This window comes from Lolium rigidum, chromosome 7 (genome assembly GCF_022539505.1).
Source record: "Lolium rigidum isolate FL_2022 chromosome 7, APGP_CSIRO_Lrig_0.1, whole genome shotgun sequence".
In the NCBI taxonomy this organism is placed as follows: domain Eukaryota; kingdom Viridiplantae; phylum Streptophyta; class Magnoliopsida; order Poales; family Poaceae; genus Lolium; species Lolium rigidum.
Window position 1 is genome coordinate 345280476 of NC_061514.1, and position 20622 is coordinate 345301097.

The following is a 20622-nucleotide window of genomic DNA, read 5'->3' on the forward strand; positions in this document are numbered from 1 at the left end:
TGCTGGCCGAGATGGAGTACGGACTCTAGTGTCGGGGACAATGCCTAGACAAATTCTTGGAGGAAAGGTGGAACAGATTAGCTCTCGAACGACGAGGCAATTGAGTTGATGCTGTTTTTGAATTTTGAACTTAGATCGTGCGACGAATGGTTTCTTCCTTCTTTTAATATTAGAACGGATTAATTGTAAAATGTACTACGCAAAAATACCCTACACGCTAAAATATACTACACATAATCTTTGCGTAGCAGTACTATTATCGATCTGGACCACTGGATTTCCTTCTGATGTACCGTCAAATAACTCAAAAAATTACCTGTATCAAGTCCAACACCTACACTACGGTGTGCAAAGCCTAGTATGCACTAATGCAGGTGCAGGTGAGCTGCAGCTGAAGAAAAAGTCCACAAGATAAACGTATTCACAGAACGGGCCGTCTTCGTGCATCCCTCCTCCCTGCTGCCTCAGTCGATGGGGTCGAGGAATTCGACGATCAGAACTCCGAGCAGGACGCCCACCACACTCCCTGCCACACAGCTGATGCTGACCGGAACAATCCAGTCCGGGAATAGGGCGATGCAGCAGCGCAGCCAACCCAGATACCCGATGCACGCCAGCGTGCTCGGCAGCAGCACGGCGTCCACCACGTACACGGTACACGGCGAGGGGGGGCCTCCTCCGACGCCGTCTTGGTCACCCATGCAGCGCCGTTCGGGTACGACGGCGGCGCCGGCCACAGCTCGAGTGCGCCCCCTTCGTCAAGGACTGTTATGGGTTGGTTCTTCTTCGTCGCCGCGTCCTCCGCCAGCGTGTTCACCGACACATAGTTGAACCCCTTGAACCGCTCCCTGCCGTAGCACGCCGCCACGCCATGGTACAGCAGGACGGATAGCCGGTCGTCGGCGGCCAGGGTCCGGAACGTGGGGTCGAACGCGGCGACGGCCTTGTCGTCGGGGCAGAAGACCGTGAGCCCGCTGCCGCCGAGGAGGTGCTCGTGGAAGATCTCGGCCGCGTTCGCCGTCGCGGAGAGGAGGCCCGCGAAGCTCCCGCAGCCGTTCTTGGACATGAGGTCCACGAGCCCCTGCCACGCCTCGTCCGGGCAGAAGAACGTGAGCCCGCCGCCGCCACCGACGAGGAAGCGCCGCTGGGAGTGGGATATGTCGCTCCCGCAGCCGTTCATGGACACGTCTCGGAGCTTGAGCCGGGGCAGCCTAGCGTCATCGTCGCCGGCGGCGCCTCCAGATACGGCGAGCACAAGAAGTACTGAAGTAGCGCAAACAGTGCGGCCATGGCTCGCGCGCGACACAAGAGGAGATAGCTACGAAAACTTGTTTTTAATGGCGCTGGTACCTACGGCAGTGGCGTCAGCAATGACGTCAGTCATGTGCTGACCAATTTTGTCACAAAATTGTGAAATAAATTTGAAACATAATTGAAACATAACTGAAACATTAATATGTTTGTAAAACAAACCGTAGTGACGTCAGCAATGATGTCATCAGTTCCACTTTTTATCAGACTGTTTCACAATATTTTCCATGTATCACTTTAGTTTCAAAAAAGTTTCACTTATGTTTCAATTATTAGTTTTATATTAGACAAATATCAAAAGCCTCACCAATCTCAAAGCAGAGAGTGGATGGTAGATGTGACACCTACACCTACCGGCTCCATTAAAATCGACGCTCTCGAGATAGCTAACTGAGCGTCTACTGCAGCTGGATCAGGTAATATCTTCTTTTCCTTTTTTCTATTTTTTATTTTTTTCCTGTTTACAAAAATCTGATTATTTTTGAAAAAGAAATATAAATTTTTTTCTAGATGTGAACGTTTTTTGAACTTGAACAATTTTAAAATTTTAACATTTTTAAAATTTAAATAAATTTTAAAACTAAACATTTTCAAAATTTCTACAAATTTTAAACCTGACTATTTTCGAAATTTGAACAAATTTTCAAATCTGAATATTTCGAAAATTGAACATTTTATAATTGAACAGTTTTAAATCTTCATATTTTAAAAAGTTGAACAATTTCCATATATGAATATTTTCAAAATTTTAAAATATTCGAAAATTTGAAAAAATGGAAATTTACGAAAATTGAACATTTTGAATTTAAACATTTTTAAAATCTTGAAACCGGTGAAATAGAAAACCAAACAAGAAACCCAAAAAAAGGAAAACCGGAATAGAAAACTCGACTAGGAAACCGGACTAATTAAGGAAAAAACTGTTAAATAGGCCTGGCCCAAACCCGGCCAGGGGTGTGCGGTGCGGAGTAGCCGCCGACCTAGTCGACGTATAGGAATCGCCTCCCCTCGATGCCCTCTCTCTCGCCAATCTCTATTCCAGCACCGTAGCGCGGCGGATAAATGCACGCGCGAGCGCTAGAGCGAGCGGGTTGCAGCCCTTCTGGTTCGGGTTTTTCTTTTTTTTCTATGGTTCATTCTGGTTCTTTCAATTTTTTGTTGGTTTTCGTTTTCTCTTTTTTCTTTCGGTTTTTTCTTTTTTTTTTTAGTTTTCCCGTTTTTCCTTTTTCTGCTTTTTTCTATTTTTAACATATTTTTCTTATTCGAGCAAATTTTTAAATTCAAGCAAAATTTAAATTGGAGCAAATTTAAAATTTAGGAAAATTTTAAATTCAAGCAATTTTCAATTCAAGTACATTTTGAATTTGAGAAAATTTTCAAATACAAGAAAATTTCAAATTTTTGTATCTTTTTCCAATTTAAATATTTCTTATAATCTAAAAGGTTTCAGGTCTGATTTTTCCCGAAAAAATCACAATTTGGCTCTTTCGGGAGATACACGAAGTCGACTTTGCAAATATATCAAGTTGAGGGTCCAATATACCAAGTTTGCTAAAAAAAAATTGTGTGGACCATTTATACAAAGTTGCTGGAGCAACAATTTGGAACCAATATACCAAGTTTTCTGTTTATAACAATTCTAGCCAAATATACGAAGGCGGTTGGAGATGCTTTAATGTTGGTATTTTTAGTGGGGTAGAAATTAAGCCTCCCCTTCGGTGCATGTGACCAAGCCCAAGAAGTGGCTTTCAACTTCTTGTTTGCCAGGCCTAGTTTCCTCCTCCGGCATCGTCGCGCGGGGTGCAAGATATGGAATTTGATGGCGTATTTGGTGTGCTGCCCTAGCCAGATTCTTTCAATGGCAATGAATGTGTTGTTAGCAAGCTACATACTTTGGAGGTCAGCAAAGTTGTTGATCAGCGATAGACCCGCTTCGAGCTCAGGTGAAGAGGTGATCTCTCCACTTTACGTTTGGTGGCCGCCACGGTTGGCGCCGAAGGCGAGTGGCACACATTGATATGTTGCTTAGGGTTTTCTTTGGTCTAAATTTTCCTTTGTAGATGAGGGTTTCTTTTTTGCATAAGTTAGGATTCTCCTATCTTTTCAGTTTTGTCATGTTGATGTTTACATGGCTTGATCTTTATTTTATAAGTGAGACATGTATTACGTGCCAAAAAAAGGCTAATTTGATTTTTGCCAAAACAAGGCTCATAACAACTTGGTAATTTGTTATTAATCCTAATTAATTTATCAGTTAAATCTGGCTATCAAGAAATTAAGAACATAAGCCGGGATCAAAGAAGAGGGTCCTCTTCCGGCCAAGACTGTGACGTGAGAGTTGGAGCAGATGGAGCTTTCCAACGTGTAGGCCATCAGCTGATCATGTGGAGCAGGTCGAGCTCTCGAACAGGGAGGCGAGTCAGTTGATGCTGTTTTTGAATTTCGAAATCAGATCGCAAAAGGATGAATGGTTTCTTTTTCTAATTCTAGAATGGCTTAATTGTAAAATGTAGCCTCGATTTTTCTCTAATTCTAGAACGGATCTGCTAAACAACAGCTAGCTGATTTCCAATTGGTTTACAGTCGTTTTTTGGACCGTACGTGTGTCTTTGAGATTCGGGCGCCAGTCTCCCACGTGTCCATGTATTTTCCTGGATTTTGTTTTCTGGTGAAGGATCCGAACCCGCTTGGAGACCCGTTAGCTGTGTCATTTTGAAATTAATTTTTAGTATTTGGCCGCGTGCGTTTCTTTTCCGTTAGTTTCTTTTTGGTGCTGGTCGAGATAGGAGAGGGGTGCGGGGTCGAAGACGGGGCGGCGCCTCCCGTCGCCATCCATCCTCCTCCCGTCGCCAGCCATCTTCGCCGGATGTTGAGAACCAGGGACGGCGGAGGCAGGTCGAGAACCAGGGACGGCGGAGGCAGGAGGTTTCGCCGGCGGAGGTATGTTTTTCTCGCCCCCGCTCCGTGTTCCAGTTCACGTTTGCCTGCGGGATTTCGGATGAGGGCCGCGACCGCGAGAAATCTAGGGAGAAGGTTGTGGGACGCAGCGGGGAGAAGGATGAGAGCCGCGTCCCTGAACAGATTAGGGGTGAAGGACGCGAGCCGGGCCAAGAGATTGTTAGGGAGAAGGATGGCGGCCACGATTTTGTTTGATTTCTGCTTAGACTAGAGAAATTGATTGGCGGTTTGTGTGATTTCGTCTGTTGTTATCTTCTGCGAGCCCCCACTAGTGTTTTCGTTTGTGATTTGTATAGCGAATTTTATACTGTATGTAGGTGGTGCTGCAGATGTGGGGATTCGTATTATGTTGTATTTTGTCAGTATTACAAAATATTATGTGTTTGAGGATTCTGTAACCGTTGGTGTGCTCTCAAAACTACTAGAGCTAGGTGCTGCTCAGATATCAATGATGAACAAGTGCTCATGGCTGTAACTCGTATCTGTTATACAAATTATGTATTTGCCATCTATTAAATCTCCATCCATTTCTCGGCCTGACAAATTTTATTAGGACTTCTTTTTATGGTTGTTTATACTGTATTTTATGTCATTTTATTAACTTAGGTTTTCTGCCTGGATGTTGGTCTGTCGTTTAGTCAATTTTTCCTCTGCACAATGAGTTTTTAGCTAGCTTCCTTGTGGATTCTACTATTCCCAGTGTTGGATAAGCACAGCTTGAGTCTGTTGAATAAATGGTGTTTGTTTTGTGCGATAATTGGTAAATTTGTGGGGAAATCATGAGCCAAAGTGTAGTTGTTGTATCCATGTTTTCTCAATATGATATGAAAGTTATTGTCGTTTTGTTCTACGTAAGTTGTGCCTATGATTTGTGAAATACGTGTCAACATGAATGCAATATTGATGGACAAAGACCACTGCGCTGCTGCGTTTTTGTTTGCCAATGGTTTGAGTGTTTGTAAACCGAGGACTTATATAGATGGATGCTCAGCCAATTACTGTGTATTCCTCTGTAGCAACTACTTGTTTTCCTGAAACAGCATTGGCATTTTACTATGAGCATTTCTGATTGACTATAGCTTTTGAATTGCTTAGGCTGCTCATTTTTAATATGTAAGTTAGCCCAATAATTTGTGAAACACGAGCCAGCATGCTATAGACGAATAGGGATGGTTTTTATAATAATTTGTGAAACACGAGCCAGCATGCTATATAGAGGAATAGGAATGTTTTTTTATAATAATATTGATGTTTTATTTCCCTTTTCTTATGCTGTAACTTCGTGTGCTAGTTTTACAGTTTCATGCTTACATAGGGATTTTTTTTAATGCGCTAAAGTACTTTTGCTTTTGCAGATTTTGTCATGATGTAGCTGACCATGGAAAGTATTATTCTGATGATGGGGACATTGAAGGAGACAGTGTGTATAGCGACAGTGATGTGAGATCTACCTTTGTATTTTTGTATTCATGCTCTCCCGTCTGCGTTTTTATATGGCTAAGCTGTGGTATGCTTTTTCTCTTTCTTGTGTACAGGGTTTGGAATATAGACCAAGAGACACTATCTGGTTAGTTTTAATTTTTTAGGAATTCCCTTTTATTTATTTTCTGATTATGCTTCCTTCTGTTATTTTCTCTGACTGTTTATTGTATTATTTTGTATGCAGGTAGACAATTTCATCCACCTTTGGGAATTGATAATAAACAAAGAGCATAATTTTGCAAGTTTCAAAGTCATGTATCCCAATGTGCCTAAGCAACAGACGCCGTAAGATTTTTACTTAAATTTGTTACTGTTTAGCCTAAATTATATAACTTATCTCTCTATTTTTTGTTACTGTAGTTATTATCTTTAACGTCCTTGTCGTGTTTTTTGCCATTAACAGGCATGACTGTGGTATTTTTGCAATGAAATATATGGAGATTTGGAAGCCATTTCTTGACCTGCGCACGTATTTTTCTGACAATGACATCCTGAACATAAGGATTCAGTATGCAATCAAGCTTTACTTCCTTGGTGAAAATGAAGCAGATTTGAGAGTAGTTACAGATTTCTATTCTCAGTGAAGCCTGATAAGTGAAGCCTGAGCAGTAGAATATGAAGATTTTACATCGGTTATTTTTGACATTGCTGTTGTTGCTTCTTTAGCTGTAAATTTGCAGTTTCATCAGTACTTATAGACGATGATGATACCTGGTAGGAATTCAGTATGTAAATGCGCGGACAGCGGTTTTTAGTTTGCAATTATGATGTAATTTTGAGAAATTATGTGTTAGTTGAACTATGCCATAGAATGTAAACTCCTGGTTGTTTATTGTGTTTCCTTGTAAAGCAGGCTTTCCGAAATGTTTACTAATTTGGTATCACGTATATGTTGTATAGTTCATATTCTGCAACTATTGCACTAACAGATTGGATTAGTATTTTATGTTGACATCATTTCCCACAGTAGTAGTTTGGTATTCTGGACAAGAACTTGACTCATAATGCTCTTCTACATTATCAGAGACTCTATGAGGCAGGGCTACGGTATGAGTTTTAATTTTATCAGTTTATATTTTACTTGTCTTTCCTTTTTCTTTTCTCAGTTTTGTCATTGATAGATTTTAATTCACTGTTCAATTATTGTCATTGTCTTTTGTCAGTCTCTTTCGTCAGTGATAGTTATTGTCTTCAGTTATAAGTTTCAGTTTTAAGTTTCATTTGATTAAATTTCATCATTCTTCAGTCATAGTCATTCTTAGTGTTCAGTTATAAGCTTTGTCAGTCTCTTTCGTCAGTGATAGTTATTTTGTCTTCAGTTATAAGTTTCAGTTTTAAGTTTCATTTGATTAAATTTCATCATTCTTCAGTCATAGTCATTCTTAGTGTTCAGTTATAATCTTTGTCAGTCTTTTTCGTCAGTCTTTTTCTCAGTTTGGACATGCATTGTTCCTCTTATCATTGTTAGTCTCTTTCTTCAGTGGGCAGAACGTTATACTTTAAGTTGCATGGCTGGTTCCAAACCCGGGAGATGGAGGAGGGACCATGCATGGGTATTCTGTCTTTTGTTGTTTAGGAGTTCAGCATGTCAGCATTACCTGTTGTTATTTCAATGTTTCATTTGAAAGTTGAAGGTTACTCACAGTGTACTTCTTAACAGACTGTGCCAGATTGCCATAATCTTTACCGGAATTCATTCACTTATCACTGCCTCCAAGATGAGAAAACTTTGGATTTTTGATGGTGCTTCTCAGTTTCTAGGTATTGTCCATGTTATGCTTTCAGCATTTTGGTCTAGAATAGATTGACCGTTGCCTACTGCTAATGTATGTTTTTTGCCTTGTCATTCTAACATTGCTGCTTTATTTATTTTTTCAGCATATCTTTCCTTACACTATAATCCTAAAATGCTGTACTTTCAGTTCTCATTTAGTAGTATCAGTCTTTCCGTCATTGTTTAAACACGAATTTTGAAACCATCCACCCTTAAAATTTGTTCATGCCTTTGTCAGGAAATAGATTTATTTTTTTATATATCTAGTTCTACTCTATCACCAGCTTACTTATAGGCTCAGCTGGCCCCATTGAACTTAAATGATACACTGTGAGTATCATTTGATTAAGTTGCTCCTCGCTGATCTGTTGTCTCCTCGCTGTAGCATGAACTATTAGAATACCTGTGTATGCTCTGAACTTGCTCTAAGCACAGGGAACCTTGTTTTCAACTAAACTGAGTGCTAAGTCAGTCCTTATTGAGTATCATTAACTATAGTAATTCATTACATTCTATGAATAGGAATGTTTCATAGGATTTTCACAGGAAAAGTAATAGTAACAAAGTAAGATTAGTATGCAATACATGTAGACTGGATAGACTTTTTAAAATTTTCTGTTACAAGTCATGCTACACTTTTTTCCAATGCATGCCAATTTGTTTTTGCACTAGTCATGCACTCCACTTCTTTTTTCTATGATCTATGACGCAACTGATGTAGCTTGTGTTGACACATTGCTTTCTCTCGTCGGTTTCCAGGGATTGCGGAGCTTGGTTATCCAAAGCTTTAGGTGAAGCTTTCTTGCGCCTTTTCGAAGGTTTCTTGGCAGCTAACACTTCCGAGGTAACGCCAGGATCTTGTTCACCTGGACATAAATATTTTTTTTTATTAGTGTCGATTATTATATCAAGTATATTATTCTTCCTCCCCCAGTTGGATCTCCTTTTTGTCATTTCGTTCCTCCGTTTGTGTTTGTCTGTCTCCAGAACGAGGCACTCGATTTGTTTCTTTCTTGTGGAAGAAGAAGGTCTGGGGGGAGAAACTACCCGAGCTCCCTTATCCTCTCCCGTGCTACAATCGAGAGAGGGTTTGAGGGTCGACCTCCGTTTCCCCCAGTTTCTCCGGCGCCGCCGGTGGTTCCCCTCCTCTTCTCCGTCCGATGCGGCGGCGGAAGATGGGGAGAACCCCCGATCTGGTGGACGGCCTGTAAATAGGGTGTCGAGGTTGGTGGCTGGCGGCGGCGTTTGCGTGGGGGCGGCGCCGGCGTGGTCAGCTTTTTGGTCTCCTCGGATCCAGCCCCTCCTCGCCGGTGCTTTCTGCAGCGGTGATGGATCCGTGGGAGTTCCCCCGCGAGGATGGCGATTCGACGGCGCCATCTTCGTCAAGTGGGGATTCCATCCTCGGGCTCTCTGTCGGCGCGCTGCCGCTCCCTCCATCGACGGCGTGGGGCTGCTGAGGTATGTGTGCTGGAGGTCTTTGCGAAGCGTGCTTGGGACAGTTTTGGAGGTGGCCAGATGGAGGTCTTGCCGGCGTTTCTTCCTCGACCTTTGGCGGGGAGATCCGGTGTGGTTCTCGCGAGGCATGGGGAGTCTTCTTCCCGGCCGCCGATGCGTGTTTCTTGGCTTCAACATCTCGCCTCCCGCGGTGAGCTACAACTGCGACGGCTCAAAAAGCTACAACGCGAGGTGCCTCTTTGGAACCATCGGGGTTTTCTGCAGGTCTCTCCACCTCTGGCAGCGGTTTCGTCGGTGGTCGTCGGTGAAGCTCTACAGATCGGGAGTGGCCGGAGCTCCGGGAGGACTGGATTGCTTTTTTCCATTTCTTTTAGGGGCTTTCGTGCAAAAGTTGATAGACAGCTGTCCTCCTGTATCCTTCTTTCTTTGTTCTTGTATTTGTACTCGAATCTCCCTGTAATTTTCGTTACTACGGTATGAATACAAGTTCGTATGCCTTCGGACGTACGGTTTCAAAAAAAAAAAAAGGTCCGGGGGTGGGTGGGTGGCGGCACGCATGTGCTGGGGCAGAACGGGGCAAAGAATGGTACGAGGCTGAGGCCCAAAACAGGGCCGGGCTCTCCCTTTTGGTCCTTTCAGATTTTGTGGTCCATTTGTACTACTGGACAACCCGACCCGCTATGAGGCTGAGGCCCGAAACAAATGACAGATGACAGCAGCGCGAAAGCCCGAAACAAATGACAGCAGCGCGAGTGCGGGAGATCAGTTTACACGCGAATTACTCAAATGACGTGGCAACACCTTATTTGACCAAAAAACGTGTGTAAATGAATTATAAAACAGCTGCCTGTAAATTAGACAGTCCCTTCTAGAATGGCTTAATTGTGTACCAAGTCCAGCACATGTACACATACGGTGCCATGCAAAGCCTAGTATGCACACCAATGCAGGTGCAGCTGCGTAAAATTCCACAAGATAAACACCTCTTCATGGAACAGGGTGTCTTCCGTGCATCCCTGCTAGCTGCCTCAGTCGATGGGGATGAGGAATTCGGCGATAAGAACTCCGAGCAGGGCGCCCACCAGGCCCCCTGCGGAAGACATGATGCAGATCGGCATAATCCAGTCCGAGAAGGGGGCGACGGAGCAGCGCAGCCAGCCCAGATACCCGTTGCACGCCACCGTGCTCGGCAGCAGCACGGTGTCCACCACGTACACGGCGAGCGGGGCCTCCTCCGACGCCGTCCTGGTCACCCATGCACCGCCGTTCGGGTACGACGGCGGAGCCGGCCACAGCGCGAGCGCGCCCCCTTCGTCGCGGACTGTTATGGCTTGGTTCTTCTTCGTCGCCGCGTCCTCCGCCAGCGTGTGCACCGACACATAGTTGAACCCCTTGAACCGCTCCCTGCCGTAGCACGCCGCCACGCCATGGTACAGCAGGACGGCCACCCGGTCGCCCGCGGCGAGGCTTTGGAATGTGGGGTCGAACGCGGCGACGGCCTTGTCGTCGGGGCAGAAGACCGTGAGCCCGCTGCCGCCGAGGAGGTGCTCGTGGAAGATCTCGGCCGCGTTCGCCGTCGCGGCGAGGAGGCCCGCGAAGCTCCCGCAGCCGTTCTTGGACATGAGGTCCACGAGCCCCTGCCACGCCTCGTCCGGGCAGAAGACCGCGAGCCCGCCGCCGCCACCGGCGAGGATGCGTCGCTGGGAATGGGAGATGTCGCTCGCGTTGGCCGTCACGTTGAGGAGGCTCACGAAGTTCCCGCAGCCGTTCATGGACACGTCTCGGAGCTTGAGCCGGGGCAGCCTGGCCTCGTCGTCGCCGGCGGCGCCTCCAGATACGGCGAGCACAAGAAGTAGCGCAAACAGGGCGGCCATCGATCGCGCGCAACACAAGAGGAGGTAGCTAAGTGAGCGTCTACTGGAGCTGGATGGATGGAGGTGGACGCGTGATGAGACGAGAGGAGACGACCTGCGTTTGACTGGTTTGGAAGGGCAGTGCAGTGGGAAGAAAGGAACAAAAAGTTGGAGCGATAAGTGTCGACCGCCTACAGGATATGGCTCGGTAAAAAGCTCATATATCCGAGCCCACAATTCTTACTCTCGCAGCGTGTGCTGAACAAACAAGCTTACATTATGTTAGCTGACCAACTTAGAGTAACGCGGCACACGGTTTCTTCACAGAAAGATTACAAGGTCGAGCATTGATCGGAAAGAGGAACATTTGAGCATTGATTGCCTCGCCAAGCCTATATATGTTGAGCATTGATCAGAAAGAGGAACATGGATGCGTGTCGCGTGCGATCAGCTCGGAGAAGTTGATATTCCTGGCTTCCTGCATCCTTTCATACAGCTAGCTATATCCAACAGAGGAAAGGAAAGGATGACGGAGGCAACCATATATGTGATGGGTGTGATATGTTGGCAGCCTTTTCAAACTTCAAAGTGCTGACGTACGATTCGCTTCTCTTCATCTTTCCTTGAAACGATCGATCCATCGATTGCCGGCCATGCTTTTTCGCCGTGGATTAAGGGCATCTCCAACCGCTCGACCCAAACAGACGCGCTGGGCCGTCCGTTTTAGGCTGTTTGGGTCGCCGCTCGGACACGCGGACAACGCCGCGTGTCCGTTTGGGTCGCGCGCTGCGCTCAACGCGCGGACGCATCGCATAACCGGAGAACTACGAAAACAAAAACAAAATGCGAATTTAAACGAAATTTCATTGAACATATGCCCTATTTTGGGCAAATTTGTACATAGCCCTATTTTGGGCAAATAAAACTAACAAAAGAAGCCCCTATATGGGCTTTTAAATTTAAACTAATATAAAAAAAAACCCTCTATTAGGGTTTGGTCGGCGCGGTGGCCGCCGGTGCGCCGCCTAGCCCCTGTGGGCGTCGTCAGCGACGTCGTCGTCGTGGACGACGTCCCCGGGCGTCGAGGCGCTGTTGTGGCTCGACCGCACCGGGGACTCCGGCCACGGAGACCACAGGGCCTCCTCCCACGGCGAGTGGGGGTCCGGAGCCACCCGAGGCTGCGGCGGCGCACGGAGCAGCGCCTCCTCCCTGAGGCGCTGCTGCCTCTCCTGCCAGGCGCGGCGCCTGGCCACCTGGCGCCGCCGCGCGGCCTCCTGCCGCCGCTGCTCCTCGAGGCGCTCCTCGTCGGCGCGGCGCCTGGCCTCCTCCCGCCGCGCCGCCTCCTCCTCCTCCCGTCGCGCCTGGCGGGCCTGGGCGTAGAGCTCCCAGTCCTCCGCCTCCTCGGCCTCCCGCCGGGCCGCCTCCTCCATGTCGGAGGTGCGAATGGCCGCATGGAGCTGCGGCCATTTCGCGTCCTCCTCCGCCGCCGAGATGAGGAGCGCGGCGCGGAGGTCCGGGTCCTCCTCCGAGGACTCGGGCTTGGGCTCCAGAAGCAGCGGCGGCGGTTGCGGCAATGCCGCGCCGCCGTGGGCGGCCTCTCCGATGTGGAGGCCGCCTCGGTTTCGTCCGGACGGCCGCAGCGCCGGTGGACGACGGCGGCTGCTGCTCGCCTCGTCGTCGTTGGCTCCGGAAGCGAACCGTCGCTTCGGGGCCATTGCGGCGGTTTCGCTGTGGGGAGTGAAGTGGGGACTGGAGTGGAGGGCCAGATCCCCTCCAGTCCCCATTTAATAGTCTCTCTGGTCACCGACAGGTGTGCCCAAGGGAGACGAGGCGACCAGCGCGCGGACAGCGCGTGCCATCCGCGGCCACGCAAACCTAGCCCAGATTTGGGCCGGGTTTGCGTCGTTCCGGACGCCGCGGCCGTCCGCTTTTGCGGTGCGTCCCCGCGCTGGGCCGCGTTTTTGTCCGGCTCGACCCAAACGGACGCGCGGGCGCAGTTTGGGTCGCGCGGTTGGAGATGCCCTAAAAGCTCCACAAAATGGCAATGATAAAGTTAGACGTTAGAGCATCTCTACCGGCCCCGCTACATTTCAGACGCAAAAAGGTGATCGCGGGGCCTATCATTTTCGTCTGTGGGTGCCCCTAATGGCAAAACACATTTTAATGTTTCCACATTTTTCATTTAAGTAAAATAATTTACATAATATTAAAAATATAAAACATGAAAACATAAAGCAGGCAACCTTAACCCTAGCCTACTCCTCGCCATCGCTGGGCACCTAGGTCAGGTCGACGACGTTCGAGATTGCCAGGCAGCTGCACTTCGCCCCCGCCGTCGCACGGCATCCAGTTCGCATAGAACAACCGTGTGATGGGGGCAAGAAGTGTGACGGTCCTGCCTCATGGTCGTTCCTCTTCTTGCCCATGGCATGGCGGCGGCGCGCTATGACGTTGGTTTGTTTGGGTGCAAGCGCGGCTAGGGAGGTGTGGGAAATGGCAAGATGTTGCTAGTGGCCTTTTAAGAACGGACAGGTACGGGGCATGAAGATGTGTGCCATTGATGGTGGCGCAGAAGGCCAGCCGTCGCCCGCCAGTCGGGGCGGGCGCAAGATTTCGATAATGGGTATTCAAAGTCGATAATTTTGTCCATCAAAATATGGTTTAAAAATCCAACAGATGAAATTCTACATAATTTTTGTAATTATTTTTCTGATTGGGAGGCTTCTTTACCTTACTGCTCCCTCCATTCACAATTATCTCGCGTTCTAAGTTAAGTTAAAATCAAAATTTGTAAAGTTTGATTAAAAGTGGAAGAAACGATATCAACATTCATAATATCACATGCATATAATTTAAGTGTAATTTATAAAAATTCTAATGCAATATATTTTATATTGTAGATATTGATATTTTCTAAACATCAGGTCAAACTTTACAAAGTTTTACTTTGACTAAACCTAGAATGTGAGGTAATTGTGAATCGATGGAGACATGGAGTATAGACCTCGCTAACTTGAGGCTTCTTTTTTTTCTCAGGATGGGAACGTAGAGGTGATTAGGAGGTGAGTATTTTTAGAGGAATCAGGCGCGAGATGGAAATGTGGGTGCGTTCGCTGTGCTTAGATGCCTCTTTTGAGTTTTCCCTAGGTGGCATTTTTTCCAAAGCGTGTAACTGGGCTAAGTCCTGCTGGTGTTGAGTTGCCGAATTGGGCCATGGGCCATTGGGTGTTCGCGGGACGCGGTTTGATCGCAGGACTCCCCTACGCTTCTGCGCATGAGAAGCTGACACATGGTGCTGTCGTGCACATTCACTGAATATTAGCCAAATACCCAAAGTACCTCATACAAACGGTATATATATGAAATACTCTGCTAAAAATAATGGGTATTCAGCTGAATACCCTTGAATTGAGCTGGGCCCGCCCGGCGCGCCAGATCTGGCGCAGCATCTGAAAACCAACTATGTCTACGATGCAATACCAATGTTTCTTCTCAAAACATGCAATCGAAGCAACTTATCAACTAAAAAATGACCTCTACTAGTGGTCACGTACATTTAAAAGATAACATTGTCACATGACAGACGACTTCTATTAAGGAAAGCATATGGTTTATTCAAGCTATTGTTCAACCATGCACAATTCACACCAAACACTCAGTCTTGCCGACCTCGCTTCACCAAACGACCCAGCCGTCCGTTACTTTTTTGTTCAATAACTATCATCCTCAACAGTGTGGTCGATCCTCCTGGGTTCTTAGTATGAAAACTTGTTTGTATTAAACCCTTATATCTGCGCCTGCCCAAGAAAGATTACTCTCAAGCTCAAGGATCATCACTGGATCAAGTACTATCAAAGCATAACATAACTTGACTAAACTTTTACGCCTTATGTTCTCGAAAGGTTAGCATTTCAAGGACCACGGGGGAAGAAAGGGTATGCACACATTTGAAAGAAGAGTAAGAGCTACATTAGCTTTCGTTAGTTTGTAATGATCACATTTGTTAATTGTCAGCAGAATCAATATAGTGCTAAAAACAATATTTGCATATATGTTAACTTTCCGTGCACAGATGCAAATGTAATCCTGAAAAAATCGAATGAAATAGGTATCTACCACATTATGCGGATAATATATGTGCAGAAACATTGATGAAACTGTAACTAGGAAGATTAAAATATTATTTAGCCGGATTGTTCAACTAAATTACCTTCATTCGTCACTGATGAGATTCCAAGGTTTTGAGAATGAACTTTCCAATCACCAGAAATGAACTTGAAAAATGGAGCAACTGCAACGACTCTGGCAGTTAGCAAATGCAGCCGGTAACCAAACATTGATGAACTGCAAACAACATCAAGCCTAATAAAAGAGCACAGTTATGAACTACTTCCTTCATTCCGAATTATAAGATGTTTAGCTTTTTCCGAATCGTACGTATCTAGACATATTTCAATGTATCTTTTCACTCATTTCGGTTCTTATGTAGTCCACATTGGGGCAGCGGTTGATTGTTGTCGAGTCAATTAGCCTCGGGCGACCCAAACCCTAGAAAAAAAAGCCGGCCGATCTTCCTCCTCCGGGCCGCTACCGCCACCGGAGTCGGCGGTGGCGGCCGCACCCGGTTACCAAAGGAGGGGGCGGTGGTGGCGCGCCCTATGGACTCCCCTTCGCGCGGAGGCGGAGTCTTTTAGGGGCGGCGACGGTGGGCGGCGGGTCTGGTGGCGGTGGCCTTCGGCTACGTCATCTGGATCATGGTGAAAATCGGCGGGGAAGAGGAGGACGACAGCGTCAGATCGGCCGACGGCGGCAAAGATCCAAGGTCGTGAGGTGGCGGCAATGAGGCTCGGCCAGGATTTCCTAGCGGGCAGCGGCCGGCCGTCTCCGCGTCGTGGGAGTGCGTAGCCGCTCTCCTGTTGGCTGCCGGCCTCCACCGAGCGGGTTGGAGGAAGAAGATGGACCGCGGTTCCCAGCCATGGTGGCGGCGTGCGGGCCGGCCGTTCCGACTTTCATGGTGGTGGTCCAAGGTTCTTCTTTCTCGAAGACGAAGACCTTCCGGATGCCGATCTTTCTTCATCTAGCCAGAGTGATGAATTCCGGAAGGCTCCGACAGCGTATGGAACAGTGCATCTTTTGCCTGGAGTCCACATGATCGGGTGGTATTCGGTAGCGCGCACCCATGCTTTTATTCCGACCGATTGATTCCGGAGGGAGCGGCGTGAAGCTCTGTTCTGCGTTGACATCAAGATACTTTTTGGTCCATGGTGAAGTCAGAAGAAGAGAATATCATGAAGGCTGGATTGGGGACTAGCTAGAGGAGGTTCAAGTCTCCACGATGTTGAGGAACTTGATTGGTGTTCGGGGTTTCGCAGCAGTGGTATGAAAGTGGGGGCGGCAGCACATGTGAAGCTCAGAGTCCTACCTTTCAGGGTGAAAACCCAAGGTCTGACCTCAACTGGTTGTGTCTGGCAATGACCTTGTTGAAGGTATTCTTTTGAGAGCGGGACTATCTTCAGGGTGAAAACCTAAGATCTTTGATCGGGTGACGACGGTGCTGGTGCACTGTTCCCTTCTTGGAGGCGTCGTTTTTGGAGAGTTTGTATTTCAAGTGTTGTCTTGGTGATGGATGTATTGTTGTTACTAAGCCTGAGTTATTGTAGCGGGACTTTTGTTTCTTAGTTTTCTTTTCTCTTTTTTAGTTGTGTGCATCCATACTGCCATTAGGGTGTTGCGATGTTGCATAGGCTGGGTGTAATTGGTTTTTTTGATATTAATATATTTTATTTACCGAAAAATGTAGTCCACATTAAAATCCAAAACATCATATAATTTCAAACGGACTAATACTAGGCAAATACATCAGGCAATTAACAGAGCAACCAACAAAATAATAATTGCAAGCTGAACTTAAGGGGAAGAATTTTTCGCCTAGATCTTCTAATTAATGACCACAAAAGTGGGGAAACCATGTGATAAAAACCTAAAGAAGGGGAAGACACAGATTGAACAAGTACAAAATTATGAACATAAGCAGGATAATATGGATAACTGGAGACAAGATGTTTAGACACTGATCTTTTAAAATAACCTGTTACAAATAGGGGCAGTGATGTTCTAGGTTGCTACAAGTGCAGGACTCCAAATATAAAATTACTTCCCGATACCTAAGTTGAAAAGTATTATCATAAAACCAAAAGGGCAGAATACAAAAGCATGGCAAGTTATAAATTACTGGGAGACTGGAACATATTCCTGCATGCTATCTATATAATCAAATGATGCATTCAGCTACTTGGCGAACTGAGCAGATGGTTATCCAAACTTACAACCAGGCAAGGGTGTCGGAATAATTTACCAGAAAAATGAACTGATGATGTGGCATGGCCTTCAGCATTATCTGTGGAGCTGCCGAGCATAGGCCGCACGTCCGGAGCATCAGGACTACCTGCAACGTGTTCAGCTGTCAAAAATGGGATCAGCTCGACAGAGGCATCCCAAAGTTCTTATTTCTAACAAGATCTTAATTTGAACGTTATTTGCACTCTTATATTTTAAAGAAAAAATTTCTCAATCACAGCATCATGATTGTTTAAAGATACACATGCACAAAACATAGCATGGTGAATGCAAGTATTCAAACGAAGGTAAACATCCACTACAAAACCTCCCTAAAAATGCTTCCATTGCCAAACCACTGTTTAATTTTGCTGTAACTTCATCATTATTTCCATTGTTATAATTTTAGTAAAATCTATTAGACAGTACTTTGTAAATGGTCAAAAGAAAATCTCCTTCATTCTGCGTGGGCATGTTTGGTTTTAATGTAATATATTTATGTTTTAAATGTTCTTAGAATAAGGGGCAGGGGAAATTTCAGTACGGCCTCCTATCCATATTACTTGTTTGCTTATATGGATGTATCTTGAACTAAAATGTATCTAGGTAAATAATCCATATTAGCGACAAGTAATATGCGTGGGAGGAAAGCAGTAGTACTTTTTAAAAAAAAAATCTGGTAGCATGTGTCCGTAACATCTAAACCATAGCGCATCATCAAGCAATAACATTTTGGTCAACCTGCCATGGAAGCCATTACTCGATGAGTTGGTTCGCCTTTGGATGGCAGAGGGCCTTGTTGATTCGAGCAACCAGAACAAGAGAGTGGAAGATATGCTGAAGGTATTCGAACATCATCAAAACACGGATTTATGAATTGCCAAGATAACTGTGTACTCTTTCTTTACCACTTACAGTCACTTCAGTTAAATGACAAGAGAGTTTGCTGCCTTACAAAATATGCTAAGGGAAGTTACGGCATCTTGAAAGGCATGATGGTAGAATATACAGGTGTCGTAGCTTAAGAAAATAGTGCAAATATGGCCGAAAAAGGACTTGAAAAAGAGTAAACAACCAGTTAAGAGCCGAGATGGTAAGTTGAGGGACAGTGGCAAGTGACTACAGGCTATAGACTTGATGGACAAGAATAATTTACCAGAAAAATTAACTGATGATGTGGCATGGCCTTCAGCATTATCTGTGGAGCTGCCGACCATAGACTGCACGTCTGGAGCATCAGGACTACCTGCAGCGTGTTCTGCTGTCAAAAATGGGGGCAGATCGACAGAGGCATCGAAAATTGAAGTAACGTGCCTTCATGTCCCATAGTTCTTATTTCTAACAAGATCTTTGAACATTATTTGGATCCTTATATTTTAAAGAAAAATTTGCTCAATCACAGCATCATGATTTTTCAAAGATACACATGCACAAAATATAGCATGGTGAATGCAACTATTCAAACGAAGGTAAACATCCACTACAAAACCTCCCTAAAAAGGCTTCCACTGCCAAACCACTATTAAAATTTGTTGTAACTTCCTCATTATTTTCATTGTTATAATTTAGCAAAATCTGTTTGACAGTTACTACCATAAATGGTCAAAACACAAGCTCCTTCTCATTCTGTGTAGCCATGTTTGGTTTTAATGTAATATATTTATGTTTTAAATGTTCATGGAATAAGGGGCAGGGAAATTTTCACTACTCCCTTCGATCCATATTACTTGTCGGCTTGTCGCTAATATAGATGTATATAGATATACGTCCATATTAGCGACAAGTAATATGAGGCGGAAGGATTAGTACTCTTTCTAAAAATATGGTAGCACGTGTCTGAGACATCTAAACCATAGCGCATCATCAACCAATAAAATAAGAGATCTTTCATGCAGGGTTTGAAAGTGAGATCGGAGTAATAAGCTCAAATATCGTGGCTTGGAAAAGAGTAAACACAACCAGTTAAGAGCCCATATGGTAAGTTGAGACAGTGGCAAGTGAGTACAGGCTACTTGATGGACAAATCAATTCTGAAGTTTACCTTCCTTTACATTTGGCTGAGATGCATAGCTTAGATTGCAGCCTCTACGTAGACCAGCCTGAAAAGTTTGATCTGAAGATCACACAAGTTCATCAGTGCAAACAGAACAGTACAGCAATAAAAACTGTTTTTTTTTTCGCCCAGCAACCAAACAGTGGAGTATAAACAGTATCCTCCGCGGAAATACAAGACACATGAAGAGCAGAGGCTAGTTTTACCAAGGAAATCCACCAACATTTCCAGCGCGTCATTGTTTGACTCTGCCGAATAATTAAAAGCACCGTTAGTAGCTGCCAAACTGTGAAATCTAAAGGCTAATCGTAAGCTGTTCCTGAAGTGGATATCATACCGGCTCTTGGATCCCTGTAGAGGCTGCAAGGCAATGAATCAATTAATGTGCTCCCAAAGAATTGAGGAGAGGTTTTATTAATTCGTCTAGAGACAAGTAATAAGATAGAGTACCTCTTCAAGGCCACTAGGATAGCTTCTGTGTCTGGCTTCTTGGGACCTTGTTTCTTCACTAGGCGATGCCCCCTCCTGTGCAAACTTTGAAGGTTAAGTTAAAGGAGGGCCAAAGTGAGATTAAAAAAGTGTGCAAATTCACCATGACTGTATATCCACGTAGTGGATCGATGAGCTAGGAAGTAAAGGATTAAGTGAGGTTGGAAGGATGAATTACCGGCCGGATCCAATTGGAAGTACATGCTGCGGCATCATGTAGCGGGACGGCAATGGCATTGAGCGTCTGAGCTCTGGCGTTGTGTTCGCCAAATAGTCGACTAGAAACGACGCGTGCCGCCTCACTTGGTTCCAGTCGTAGGTGGCCACGAGCTGGTGGGGCTCTGAGGCAAGTATGGTGTAGGCGATACGACGGAACCTGAGCTCGGCGAGGGTGGAGCTCCTCGAGTTCTTTCCGTAACGCCTTTCCAGGTAGTCCTGGTTTTCCCTGTTGCCGGCGACGGCGTTGGCGAAGCGGTAGTGCATCCATAGGAAGTTATGGAAGATCTGGGCGCGGCGGCTCCTCGTGTGATTCTTGACGAGCGGCGGCAGGTAGGCGTTGAGGTACCTGAGGGCGTCCGCCCACCGGCCTTGCTCGACCAGCAGCCGTATGTGCGGCACTCTGAAGATCACCGGAGTCTTGTCGACCAGCCTGCAGCAGCGGTCGATCGATGTAAACCAACATGCGTGCGTCCCGACTCAGAGAAAGGACAGCAATAGCATCATCGATCTCAAATTTCTCAAGAGAAAGAAGAAACATATACGTACGCTTCGAAGGCGCCGTGGAAGCCTTGGTCCTGCAGGAAGGAGAGGAGGCGCCGCTCACGGAGCCGCTTCACACAGGGATAATCCGCCGTACCTGTGCGCTTGACGGTGTACTTTCTCTTGCCGGAGAGCACGACGGAGGCCTCGCC

General features: G+C 46.0%; 1 protein-coding gene, 2 long non-coding RNA genes and 1 pseudogene across 3 annotated transcripts; 1 reads left to right on the forward strand and 3 right to left on the reverse strand.

The window, feature by feature from the left end:
- Positions 1-493: 493 nt before the first annotated feature.
- LOC124673567 lies at positions 494-1180 on the reverse strand. The gene has a single exon (XM_047209619.1). It carries the CDS (start codon positions 1178-1180, stop codon positions 494-496), a length of 687 nt encoding a protein of 228 aa, XP_047065575.1.
- Positions 1181-4144: 2964 nt separating this feature from the next.
- LOC124673427 lies at positions 4145-6355 on the forward strand. Its single transcript, XR_006992760.1, has 5 exons — positions 4145-4251; positions 5625-5709; positions 5805-5836; positions 5936-6036; positions 6155-6355. It is a non-coding gene; the product is annotated as an uncharacterized LOC124673427 (long non-coding RNA).
- Positions 6356-10008: 3653 nt separating this feature from the next.
- LOC124673568 lies at positions 10009-10854 on the reverse strand (annotated as a pseudogene).
- Positions 10855-19428: 8574 nt separating this feature from the next.
- On the reverse strand, positions 19429-19746 carry LOC124676657. The gene is made up of 3 exons (XR_006993746.1): positions 19673-19746; positions 19560-19582; positions 19429-19470 (listed from the first exon to the last, which is right to left on the reverse strand). It is a non-coding gene; the product is annotated as an uncharacterized LOC124676657 (long non-coding RNA).
- Positions 19747-20622: the final 876 nt, after the last annotated feature.